The sequence below is a fragment of the Siphateles boraxobius genome, unplaced genomic scaffold, assembly GCF_051911475.1.
Source record: "Siphateles boraxobius isolate OS27281-9 unplaced genomic scaffold, OSU_SipBor_1 92, whole genome shotgun sequence".
Classification (NCBI taxonomy): domain Eukaryota; kingdom Metazoa; phylum Chordata; class Actinopteri; order Cypriniformes; family Leuciscidae; genus Siphateles; species Siphateles boraxobius.
The window spans coordinates 3324173-3337193 of NW_027509222.1; the positions used below are offsets into that span (position 1 = coordinate 3324173).

General features: G+C 45.0%; 1 protein-coding gene across 2 annotated transcripts in view; it reads right to left on the reverse strand.

Annotated features, from left to right (window-relative positions):
- Positions 1–13021, reverse strand: part of gabrb2b (gamma-aminobutyric acid type A receptor subunit beta2b) — a 243333-nt gene that overhangs the window by 34245 nt on the left and 196067 nt on the right. For both annotated transcript variants that reach the window (XM_077224821.1, XM_077224822.1), the window contains exon 6: positions 8715–8852. In XM_077224821.1, the coding sequence (XP_077080936.1) occupies positions 8715–8852 (138 nt within the window). The remainder of the gene's footprint in view (positions 1–8714; positions 8853–13021) is intronic.

Consider the following 13021-nt stretch of genomic DNA (forward strand, 5'->3'; position numbering starts at 1 on the left):
CGTCTACTCCATTCGCGTCCAAAACCGTAAGTCATGCTTACCTTTTACCACTGTTGAATCAGATCGAATGCATTAATATTATGAACAGCAGCTATGCTAATTATTTCCCATTTGCTTTTCCGCTGTTATCTTCGGACGCTAGTCCCGAGGTAAATGGCGTTCGTCAGCTCCAGTTTGTATCCAGCCTCTCACGGAGACTTCAGATGCCCCAACACCTGTGATGAGATGACTAAGCGCCTGAGAAGAGACGACTTAACGCCGGCGATATGTTATGCCCTAAATTAATACATGATTAACTAACTGTATTTTTCTATGTACATTTCTGAAATGCACTTTCTGTAAAGCTGCTTTGAAACAATATGTATTGTGAAAAGCGCTATACAAATAAATTTGAATTGAATTGAATTAAACTTCCCAGCCCGTTTTGCTGGCTCATCCGTACTATCAGACTCGGCTATGCGATTCAGTTCGCCCGGCGTCCGCCTGTGTTCAAGGGCATTCTGTTCACCCGTGTTCTGGCGGACAGTGCCCCTATGCTCAGGGCAGAGATTGAAGTCCGACTGGCAAAGGACGCGATCGAGCCGGTCCCTCCAGCCGATATGAAGACCGGCTTCTACAGCCCGTACATCATTGTACCCAAGAAAGGCGGTGGGTTACGGCCAATCTTGGACCTGCGTGTCCTGAACCGGTCCCTTCACAAGCTGCAGTTCAAGATGCTTACGCAGAAACACATTTTCAAATGCATCCGTCCCCAAGATTGGTTTGCAGCGATCGACCTGAAGGACGCGTACTTTCATGTCTCGATTCTCCCTCGACACAGACCGTTTCTTCGCTTTGCGTTCGAGGGACGGGCATATCAGTACAAAGTCTTACCCTTCGGGCTGGCCCTCTCACCCCGTTTCTTCACGAAAGTCGCGGAGGCGGCCATTTCTCCCAAGTGCGAGCGTGGTGTTTGCATTCTCAACTACCTCGACGACTGGCTTATTCTCGCCCAGTCGAGAGAGCAGTTGTGCGAACACAGGGATATGGTGCTCAATCACCTCAGCCACCTAGGGCTTCGGGTCAACTGGGAAAAGAGCAAACTCACCCCCAGGCAGAGGATCTCTTTTCTCGCATGGAGTTGGACTCGATCAACATGACAGCGTGCCTCATCGAGGCCTGCGTCCAGTCAGTGTTGAACTGCGTGAGCACTCTCAGATGCAGAACAGCTGCACCACTGAAACTGTTTCAGAGGCTCCTGGGGCATATGGCATCTGCAGCCGCATTCACACCGCTCGGATTGCTTCATATGAGGCCGCTCCAGCACTGGCTCCAATATCGAGTCCCGAGATGGGCGTGGCAGAGCGGCTCGTGTCGGGTCCAAGTGACTCCGCACTGTCGCCAAACTCTCAGCTTGTGGTCGGACCCTTCTTTCCTGCGGGCAGGTGTGCCCCTAGAACAAGTGTCCAGGCACTCTGTGGTAACCACGGATGCCTCTGCCACTGGCTCGGGGGCCACGTACAACGGGCAGGCAGCTTCAGGTCTGTGGACGGGGCCTCAACTGCATTGGCACATCAACTGCCTCAAGTTGTTAGCAGTACATCTTGCGCTGGGCCGCTTCAAAACGCCGCTACTAGGCAAACATATACTGGTCCGTACGGACAGCACTGTGAGCGTTGCGTACATCAACCGTCAAGGTGGTCTACACTCCTGTCGCATGTAACAACTCGCCCGCCATCTCCTCCTTTGGAATCAGAAGCATCTGAGGTCGCTTCGTGCCATTTATATTCCGGGCCTGCTCAACCGTGCAGCCGACGAGCTCTCACGGCAGCAGGTGCTACCGGGAGAATGGCCCCAGGTGGTCCAGCTGATTTTCAGGCGTTTCGGGACAGCACAGGTAGATCTGTTGCCGCCCCGGACACGTCTCACTGCCAGTTATACTATTCCCTGACCGAGGGGACCCTCGGCACGGATGCTCTGGCACACAGCTGGCCCCCGGGCTTACGCAAGTATGCGTTTCCTTCTTGAAAAGCGGCACCACTGGCGTGAGCCTTCTTGCACAGACCTTGTGCAAGGTCAGGGAGGACGAGGAGCAGGTCTTGTTAGTTGCGCTGTATTGGCCCAACCGGACCTGGTTCCCGGAACTAGTGCTCCTCGCGAAAGCCCCTCCCTGGCCCATTCCTCTGAGAGAGGACCTGCTCTGAACCACAGTTGCTGACCATCGCTGTACGGCCGTCTCTATCTCGGCTCCTCAGCGAAAAACAATGAGTGCGTGCGCCCGCTTCCTGTTTATACCCACGCTACGGGGCGGGGTGCATGACGCTTTTCACGCACGCCAACGTTCATTGGCTTGTTCTGTAGACACTCGAAGTTGATAGGGCTCCCTGAAGTGATCCCATTACGTCGCTACGTCGACGTCACGTCTCCCGTTCCCTCCTTCAGGGAACGAGGGTTACATTAGTAACCGAGACATTTTCATCATACACATGTCTTCCTTTGTTCTGTTTTCCTGCCACTCATCAGTCTCTATGGTTACTGTCATAAAGTTAATCTGCTCCACCTGTGTTTAGTTAATTATCATCTGTGTCACCTGGGTTGTGTTAATCTGTGTTCATCAGTGTCTGTATTTATATCCTTTCAGTTCAGCCAGTCTTTGTCCATTCTTTGTTCAATTTGTGTGTGTGTGTGTGTGTGTGTGTGTGTGTGTGTGTGTGTGTGTGTGTGTGTGTGTGTGTGTGTGTGTGTGTGTGTGTGTGTGTGTGTATTTACCTGCCTGAAGTTTATTGTTAGTAAAATATTTGTATTGGAACTTTTGGACTCCTTCGCCGCCTTCTGCCCACACCACACCGTGACAAACTGTTTCTTAATTGTAGATTTTTGCAAAAAATCATAATGGAGGAAAGGTTTTCCATCTTGATCAACACCTACACTTGACATAGTCGTCTTGTTAAAAACTAGCAGGCTTGGTAAAGCTGTTGAAGTTTAACATCAGAACAGAGTCTTCATCCTCTTTGACATGCTGAACCAAACGTCATTTTTAAAGACTGCATCTACAGCTAAACTCCTGACTTGCATGACAAATCCATGAATATGAAAATGTAGTCAATGAATAAATCAAGTGGTCACACAACAATTTGTTAAATAACTTATAAGAACACCCTGTGTCTTGTTTTTAGTGTATGTATTTTTCATTCTCAGACCAGAGTTAATTCATACAACCGCTAGGGCCTGGGACACCAATAGCCATGCCAAATTGAGAGGGTTCATAAACCCAGACGTGTTGCTTATTTTTTTACTAGGGTTCATAAATTAGTTGCTTACTGACTGACTCTTGACTGAAACTGCTTCCTGACGCAGAAACTGCCCACTACAGACAGCCGCATGTGTATGTGCCTATGTGTATATGTAGTAAATGGGTCTGAATGGGACCAGGCTTTCAACCTCAAAGTGTCCTAATATTTGATGCAGGTAAGTAGTATAGACCTTTTTTTTAAAAGTAAAGAATTTACCTTTACCTCATCTAATCATCTAATCATATAGTTCCCTTTCAAGGGAACTCGAGCTGCGTTGAGACGCGGTGGGAACGCTCTGCGTGATTGCATCGTGAAGCACATGTATAATCAGTCCAATGGAAGAGCGAGACGTCATAGGCGGTGACGTCATAGACCAGGAAGCTATAAAGCACACCAGAAAACAGACCGCGACAGCTTCTGTTGCCTTCAGCAAGCGATCTGTGTATTCTGTCCTTGTCATATTTATTGTTGTCTGTCAAGTTGCAATATATATATATATATATATATATATATATATATATATATATATATATATATTATGGCAAAAGAGAGCAAGCAGCTTTTGTGTTGTTCCCTGCCCACGTTATATCACGGGTGGGGACACACACATCAGCTTTTTGTTACTATTTGGGAGTGGAGCATGCCACAGTCAGTTCTCAAGGGGGCTGACTGTGAGCATTGCGAGACGCTGTCCGTGAGGACGCTCCGCTCCCGCCGGGCGTTTTTCGAGGAGGACGGTTCGGTTCGCGCTCCCCGCGCGGGTCCCGCTGTTGCCGATCCACGGCGGCGACTCGCATTTTGGGGTTCGCAAACGGATCTGACAGCGGGGGTTGGGACGGGCCCCGCCCTATCTCAGCTTTCACCTGCCAGATCCAGTGCTGGCGATTTCCAGTTCCGAGGAATTGGTATCGTTAGTGTTTTGTTTAGAAAAAGAGAACAAAACAAATAAAGATATTAAGAAAAGACAGATGTTTGAGTTTTCAATAAATGAATAAATAAGTCAGCTCATAACTCTGTTGAATAAAGAGGAGCTTTAAAAGGAGGTTTATCTAGTGCTGTTGCTAGTTAAATATTTTCTGGCCAGCTGAACATTATGAGAGTGAAAATAAAAAGAGTTGATTAGATGAAATAAATCTAAAAACAGAAAAACTCTGTATCTCAGCCTCCTCGTCGGGGACTGCCGTTTTTTTCCCTAACTCCACACCACACTGAGGTGTCGAGATCGTGGAATAAGTCGGTTTCTATTTTATGTGTTTAATGCCCAATTAACTATAGTAATGCTATGGGTATTAAGTATCATGGTATGACAGTGCCTCGGGTTAAAGAGACGCTTGCTAGCTTTCTCTCTCCCGAGTAGGCGTCATCATTTTTAACCCCCGACGTTACCCACCAGCCATCTAAATAAAACAATTTTATTAGGCAACGCTGGTGGTTAAATTATAAAGACATGGATGAATGTGAGGTTGTCAGCACTGACGCTATTCGAGAATTGCGTCGTGCAAAAACAGATAAACTATACTGGGGAGGGACGGTTTCGAGAAATCGTTTCTCCTCTGCGTCCTCTGGGTGGCGACTCTCTGAGGAGGGTCGCAGCACGGCCAGTTCGGTTGTTTTCCTGCTGGTGGCCACGGAGTGATATATTTATATATATATATACGTTTTTCTGATTTAAAAATAAAAAAAATAAGATAAAATTATGTCTGTTCTTCTGGACGCTCCGCTTTCCAAAAAAAACAAAAACTAAGAATAAACCGTTCAGCGGCGTTCCAGAGGTTTCTTCCTCACCAATCTAATGTTCCTGAGACTGCTGGGCGGAGCAGTCTCAGTCTACTAAGCTCCTCGCATCACAGAGTGCAAGAACGAGCATCGCCATTTGGGCTCCTCCACAATCGAAGGGGACTTGGGTGGCGGTAGCAGTCTAGCCAGTTAGAGATATGCAAGATCTGAGGACTATTTTATCTCTAAAAAAGCTTGGACAATAGGAAGCCCTGACGCCTAGGCTATCAGGCTTCTAAAGGGTGGTCCCCTCCGGGGTAGGGATGGTTTTGAGAAAATCGTTTCTCCTCGGCGCCCTCTGGGGTGCGACTCTCTGAGGAGGGTCGCAGCGCTGCCAGTTCGGTTTTCCTGCCGGTTCGCCGTTCAGGACACCAAGGTGTCAGTGTCCCCAAACGATCCTCCGAGGGGGGTCGTAGAGCAGTCAGTTCGGTTTCCCTGCCGGTTCGCCGTTTCAGGGTGCCGAGGTGCCTGCTTTTTCCAATGATCCTCCTCCGAGGGTCGTTGGAACTAAGTTATTTAAAGGGAGGCAAGATCTGAGGACTGTCGTCATCTCTTATAAAGCTTCTGAGGGCTCCTCCGGGGCAGGGACGGTTTTGAGAAATCGTTTCTCCTCGGCGCCCTCTGGGGTGCGACTCTCCAAGGAGGGTCGTAGAACGGTCAGTTCGGTTTCCCTGCCGGTTCGCCGCTTTAGGGCACCGTAGTGACTGTTCAACCAAATCCAGAGGCCAGTCTTGAGAGACTGGTTCCCCTAGTAGAATTTCTGGCAGCGTGGAAACTACTGCCACATATTTCTCGGTGGGTCCTGCACACTATAGAAAAGGGTTCAGAATTCGGTTCTTGTCCGCCCAGATTTCTAGGGGTCCTCCCCACTGTGGTGGACCCCGAGCAGGCTTTGGTTATGGAGCAGGAAGTACTGACACTTCTGCAAAAGGAGCTGTAGAAGGGGTTCTTCCTCCCGGCAGACAGTCAGGGTTTTACTGCCATTACTTCATTGTTCCGAAAGAGGATGAGGGGTTGCGTCCTACTCTAGACCTGCGTCAATTAAACAGCAGGTTTCAGAATCTTAAGTTCAAAGCAGGCTTACGCTAAATATGATTGTGTCACAGATTCAGTCCGAGGACTGGTTTGTCACAATAGACTTAAAGGACGCTTACTTATCTATCCATCCTCATCACAGGAGGTTCCTGAGGTTTGCTTTCAGGGGCGAAGCATACCAGTATCGGGTTCTTCCATTCGGCCTAGGTTATCACCCCACACCTTTTACAATATGGGTGGATGCAGCTCTGGCTCCTCTGAGATTCCAGGGCATTGGCGTATTAAATTATATCGACGATTGGTTGATTTTAGCTCAGTCCGAGCTTTTGGCAGTTCAACATCGAGATGTCGTTCTGTCCCACATAAGGAGGTTGGGGTTGCGGCTCAACACCAAAAAGAGTGTACTCCTCCCAGCTCAGAGGACCACTTTCTAGGTGTATTATGGGATTCGACAACAATGCAAGCACGTCTGTCTCCTGCACGTATTTCTGCGATTCTCACAGCCGTAAAGAATGTAAAACTAGGTCAGTCACTCACTGCAAACTGTCTCTGAGACTGTTGGGGCTCATGGTAGTTGCGTCTAACGTAGTTACTTTTGGCCTTCTGTACATGAGACCCCTGCAGTGGTGGCTCGGGACCAAGGGGTTTTCTCCGAGGGGAAATCCGTTTTCGCATGATCAAGGTCACGCGGCTATGCCTTCGTGCCTCGGTCATGTGGAAGAAACCTTGGTTCCTCGCCCAGGGCCCAGTGCTGGGTGATTCTTGTCGACGCGTCACGCTATCGACGGATGCTTCCCTCACAGGATGGGGGGCGGTCATGAGTGGCCGCTCGGTGAAAGGTCTTTGGCTGGGGCTCATGGCAGTTGCGTCCAACGTAGTTACTTTTGGCCTTCTGTACATGAGACCCCTGCAGTGGTGGCTCGGGACCAAGGGGTTTTCTCCGAGGGGAAATCCGTTTTCGCATGGCTATGCCTTCGTGCCTCGGTCATGTGGAAGAACCTTGGTTCCTCGCCCAGGCCCAGTGTTGGGGGCTTCTTGTCGACGCATAATGCTATCGACGGATGTTTCCCTCACAAGTCGGGGGCAATCATGAGTGGTTAGTCGGCGAAGGGTCCGGACAACACACTGATGGTCTCGTATATCAGAGCAGATATCCTGTTGAGGCAGGGGCTGTGGCCCGGGGAATGGAGACTTCACCCCGAGGTGATGGAGCTTCTTAGGGATAACTTCGGTCAAACTACAAGTCGACATTTCGCATCGCTTGTACAATGCATTGCCCTTGTGGTTCTCCCTCACGCATCCAGCTCCGCTTGGACTGGATGTAATGTAAAAGGTGTGGTTGCCGCTACACCTATATGCTTTTCCCGATATCTTTGCTCCTGGGAGCTCTGGAGTTGTGGATACTGTGGGCTCGGTCTCTGAGGGGGCCCAGCTCATAGATTCAGGTTTCTCGACCGAGGTCGTGGAGACCATACTCCAGTCTAGAGCTCCCTCCACGAGAAGACTAATATGCTGTTCTCTGCCTGGTGCAGAGAACGCCTTCTGAATCTCGTTTCTGCCCTGTTGGTACAGTACTTGATTTCTGTAATGAATGTTTCTTTGCTGGGCTATCTCTGAGGAGAGATCCTTAATTTCGTCTTCTCCGTGGTACATGAGGCTGAGGCCTGCACGTACTTGGATTTGCACCTGGTTGGTGGTAGTATTTCTTCACCCCAGATCGGGTTGTATTTCTAGGTCCCTACTAAATGTGCGGTCATTTGTGCTCCAGGCCTTCTGTCCTCCACCTTTAATACCCCAGATCAGGAAAATCTTAAATCTGGTATGCCCTGTCCGGGCTTTGGATGCTTAGGTCCACAGAGCTGCTCAGTGGCGTTTATCAGAACAATTATTTGTCTGCTTCGGGTAACCTAAGATAGGTTGCCCTGCATCTAAACAGATAATGAGCAAGTGGGTAGTTGAGGCTATCTCACTTGCTTATGAAGCGGCCGGACAGCGTTCACCTGTGGCTGTTCAGGCCCATTCTACAAGGAGTATGGCTGCCTCTAGGCTTTAATTTCGGGTGTTTCCCTTCAGGATATTTGTAATGCGGCAGGCTGGTCCTCACCTCATACATTTGTCAGATTTTATGACCTACACCTCTCCACTCCCGGGGCTAGGTTGCTTGCTTCTAGTGTGCGCAAGGACTTCACACAGAACGGGCATTTGTCTTATGGTGTAGTGGGTATGGGGTTCCCACCGCGTCTCAACGCAGCTCGAGTTCCCTTGAAAGGGAACGTCTCAGGTTACGTATGTAACCCTGGTTCCCTGAGAGGGAACGAGACGCTGCGTTCTCCTGCCATACTTCCTGCATGCCCTGATCGACTTGCTTCAGGCTTTTTCAGAAGTTGTCGCGGTCTGTTTTCTGGTGTGCTTTATAGCTTCCTGGTCTATGACGTCACCGCCTATGACGTCTCGCTCTTCCATTGGACTGATTATACACGTGCTTCACGACGCAATCACGCAGAGCGTTCCCACCGCGTCTCAACGCAGCGTCTCGTTCCCTCTCAGGGAACCAGGGTTACATACGTAACCTGAGACGTTATTTCAGTTATTGGCTTATTCCTACAGTGTTCTGTAGTTTGGTTTTATTACCTGTAGAAAACACCACGTTTTTCGAGATGAGTTTGTAGTCCACTATAGAGAACTGAGGAAGCTCTATCCTTTCAACTCCCGTTACTGCATGGTCGCCACCTCGCCAGTAAAACTCAATATCATCTGTGGTGTAGCCATCTGAGGGAGAAAAAGACAGATATTAAAACATATGGATGGTGGTCATGTTTTTGAGGTCTCATTGGTTGTTGTGAAGTCTTGGTCATTAAAATGGCCAATAAATAGGCATATTCTGGCATCACTACAAGTGCATAAGTAATGAAAAAAAAACTAAATGCAAAAATGAAACAATGATACAGCTTACTCTCCTGCCTTATGACAATCTGCATAATCTTGCAAATCCATTACATAAATTAACTCACACTTGCAAAGCTAACTTAAGTTGATTAGTTAGTGACCCAAAACACAACAACAAGATGTTTATGAACATTTTCTGCAGCTGTGATGTTGTCTGGACAGATCTCACAAAATACAATAATAAATTTGTGGGGGAAATGTAAAACAGTTGTTGAATTATAAGAAATAAATTATCTTATTTACTCTTAAATGGTTGGATAAATGTAACTTTGCCAGGTTATGAACCGTCTTCTACAGCAGTCTTAATTCATTATACACTTTGCGTGTACATAATTTAACATGTTAAATCATTCAAGGCATGCTAAGATGTGAAGAATTATAAATGATGAAAAATGTGATAAAGTTCAGCTGTGAACATTTACTACATCTGAGGGGAGATCTGAAATGGACCTGTAATATGGGTCATGATATTAGATATTCTCTTCTATCTAATTACAACAGAGGAGCGTGTCTGTTCCATATGTTGTTGTCTGAATCATCATTTTATTTTATTTTGTTTGTGTCGCTAAAATTCGGCCCTGGACAAATCCAACCCATCCGCGCCTGGCCCACGACTTCCCCCTTGAATGTTTTTGCTGAGTTTAGGGCTTTCAATTGGAGTATATAAATGAAGAAATAAAACTACAACAGGGACAAATAATGATAGATATAATTGAATGTACTGCAACTGCAGTTAACAAACTTAAAATTGCATTTTTGTCACATTGAAATGCACTTGATAGTAAAGCACTGATTTTGAGCAAGGATGCTATAAATGTATTGCTATAAATTATATCATCATTTACTTACCCTCATGTTGTTCCAAACCTGTAAGACTTTCTCTCTTCTGTGACACACAAAAAATATATTTTGATGAATGTTGGCAACCAAACCATTTTGGTTAGGCTATACCCTTGACTTCTATTGTATGGACAAAAAACAGACTCAAATTATTTTCTTTTATGTTCTACAGAAAGATAGACATTCAGGTTTAGATGACACTAGGGTGAGTAAATGATGGTATTTTGGGTTGAACTATCCCTTTAAAAACAATAAAATTTGTAAAGAGTTAACCCCTAATTTATGTAAGACACTAATATTTGTCTTCCACCAGGCTCTTATTGAATTAACATCTAACTGTAAGATCATGGAAGTCACAGGTAAAATTATGCTCTTCATTACTGTGGGTAGGCTATATGGTTCCTAATATAAATAAATAATTATAAATTATATAATTTGTAATAAAAATATTGTACAATAAAAATATGAAAATAACCTCCATAAAAGTGATTTATATTCTGCAATATTTAATGTAAATAGACACATTTTAAATACTGCCAAAACACCATTTTTCTGCAAGGTAAATGACTATAAAGGTGCTGGATTGATAAGCTGTGTGTTTTGGCGTTTTTCAATTTACCTTGTCATGTATTTACATGGTCGCGGCTGTTTTCAGCTATAGATCTACCACAGAACCTGTAATGTTCCCATATAATACGACTGATGAATTTGTAGGAGTTTCCCTTTCAGACGCAACATTTATGGGAGGAGAGTATTTAAATGAATGACGCAATGTGGTTTACTAAGGTTGTGCCAGTCAATTTACTGGTATGTGTGCCATTATTTACCGCCCCCAAAAAAGCATGCCTTAAACCAGACGTTAATTTCCGCTGCTCTTGGTAGATTGTCTTGCTCATTATGGAAATGATCTGGACTGGCTTTGATTTGTTTCATTTACTTTCAATTTGTGCGTAGTCAGTAGATCAACACTGTACTTTCCACTTCCTGTGCTGTTTTGGAATTACCCTCCCAGACTAATTTGCCCAGTTTAGTAAATCCGGCCCTTAGAGATGCGCTACAATAATAATAAAAAAACCTGCGCCTAATATGGGGGAGGTCTTTCTTGCTTTAGCTTGTCAATACAGAAGACAAAAAAAAAATATATATATATACATATATATATATATATATATATATATATATGTCAACCTTCTATCGACCCCAAAGTGTGTTGGCCCACCGGGAAAATGCCGGAATGCCAGATTATCAATCTAGCCCTGGTCGTGCTAAACCTGTGTTATTAGAGAGTAGAGGATAAGCACATGCAAGCCTTGGATCAAAATCATTGTCAAGTAAAATCATACAACACTCAATTTCTGACCTCAGCTGCACAAAAAAGCCATCATAAATATTCAAACAAAACATGAGATATTTTGTTTGCTTCAGTGCTCCCTGTGCTGAAACTGACAGAAACACGAACAGCCAGCCCATCTATCCATAAATGATTGAGAAACATCTTATTGTATCGGAGAAAACAGCACTCTGCATCAGACCAGAAAACTTGGTCTTGCATAATCCATCCATGGATGGTCCCCTGAGCGACTGTTGACTTATCAGACTGAGGACCAAAATACAAAAGAATGATATATCAGAGAAAAAATATCCAAAGTGATAGCAGATAAAATAAAGTGTTGCATAAAAAAAATAATATATATATATATATATATATATATATATATATATAATTTTTTTTTTTTTTTTTACCCAAAAATAAAAATTCTATATAAAAATATATAGAGCCCTTTTGAGCCCATATGATGTTTTTTCTTCCTTGGAACACAAAATATTTAAAGATGAACTGAACTGAAAAAAATCAACGTTGATAACATGTTGTTTATGACAATTAAAGGTAATTTACATCAAACATTTTAACTAAAAATATCAATATAGCTTTTTTTAAGCAGCACAAAAATTGTGCTTGTTACGCTGGCAATTTCGATGACGTCACTGGCATGGTAGGACCCACGAAGGTATATAGGCAACAGCTGCAGGTCCTATATACACACACGAAAATGAGTAATTTTAATGGCATGAGTTACGCATTTGAGCATGTGAGGGACAGGCCAGTAGTATCTGACTACCACCACATGGAGGACAACCAGTTTCAGGCTCCACACATACAGTACATGATCGTTTGGGGGGAAGTGTGTGGGCGCGGGCGCTGCCGGAGCATGGACACTGCACCGGAGTCAATCTGTTGAAGAGATGTCAACCTGGAACATTTATTGATCGGCAAAAATGCATCACCATGCACCGTTCATTTTGGATGCTGTGCGGTGAGAGAGACGTGTTGGAGGTGGCTATGCTATCTCTAAGGGATGTCCGAGCTGAGACGCTGGAGCGCCCCAGAAGTAGCTGGTATGTAACCGTGTATTTTACGAATTGGCGACTGGGCTACGCTAAGCTAATTTATATCCTTTTCTCCGACTGTTAAGGTTAACAGCGTACCGGCAGTTCACTCTTTGGGCGAGGGGGCATTTGGGAAGGATGAATAAGATTCCGTTCCCATCCTGTGCAGTGAACTAACGTTAACGTTACATCTTTTCCCCTCAGCTGAATATCAAGGATTCTAGTATGCGTTGGACTTGTAGCTAAATAAAACATTTGATGTCACACGCTTCATGTACTCATTGACGTTTTCAACACATCTGTGTCTCGTACCTAGGATTAAACACTAGAAATAATGACTAGAATAATTTTGTTGACAAGGCAGGGGGTAGAGAGAAGCTAGCTCTGCTAGTGTTGGTTGGCAACGGAGTAGCCTACCATGCCAGTGACGTAGTCGAATGTTGAAATCCAACATGGCGGCGCCCGTGTAAAAACAACAACATTTTCAACGTACCATTGTATCCCTTTTAACAAATTCTGCCATTTTAATAATTGTACCAATGAGAATAAATAAAATACATCTGTTATATCACATTTTTTCGAATTTCAGTTCAGTTAATCTTTAAAGCAGAATTGTGAATCTGGTCTTTCTCATACAATTAATGTAAATGTTGACCATTATATTTAGAATTGCTTCATCAGACAGGGAAATATAGTCCATGAGTTAGACTACTTTTATGGTTCTTTTTGGAACTTGACAGACCTTGGTCTTTGTTGAATTCACA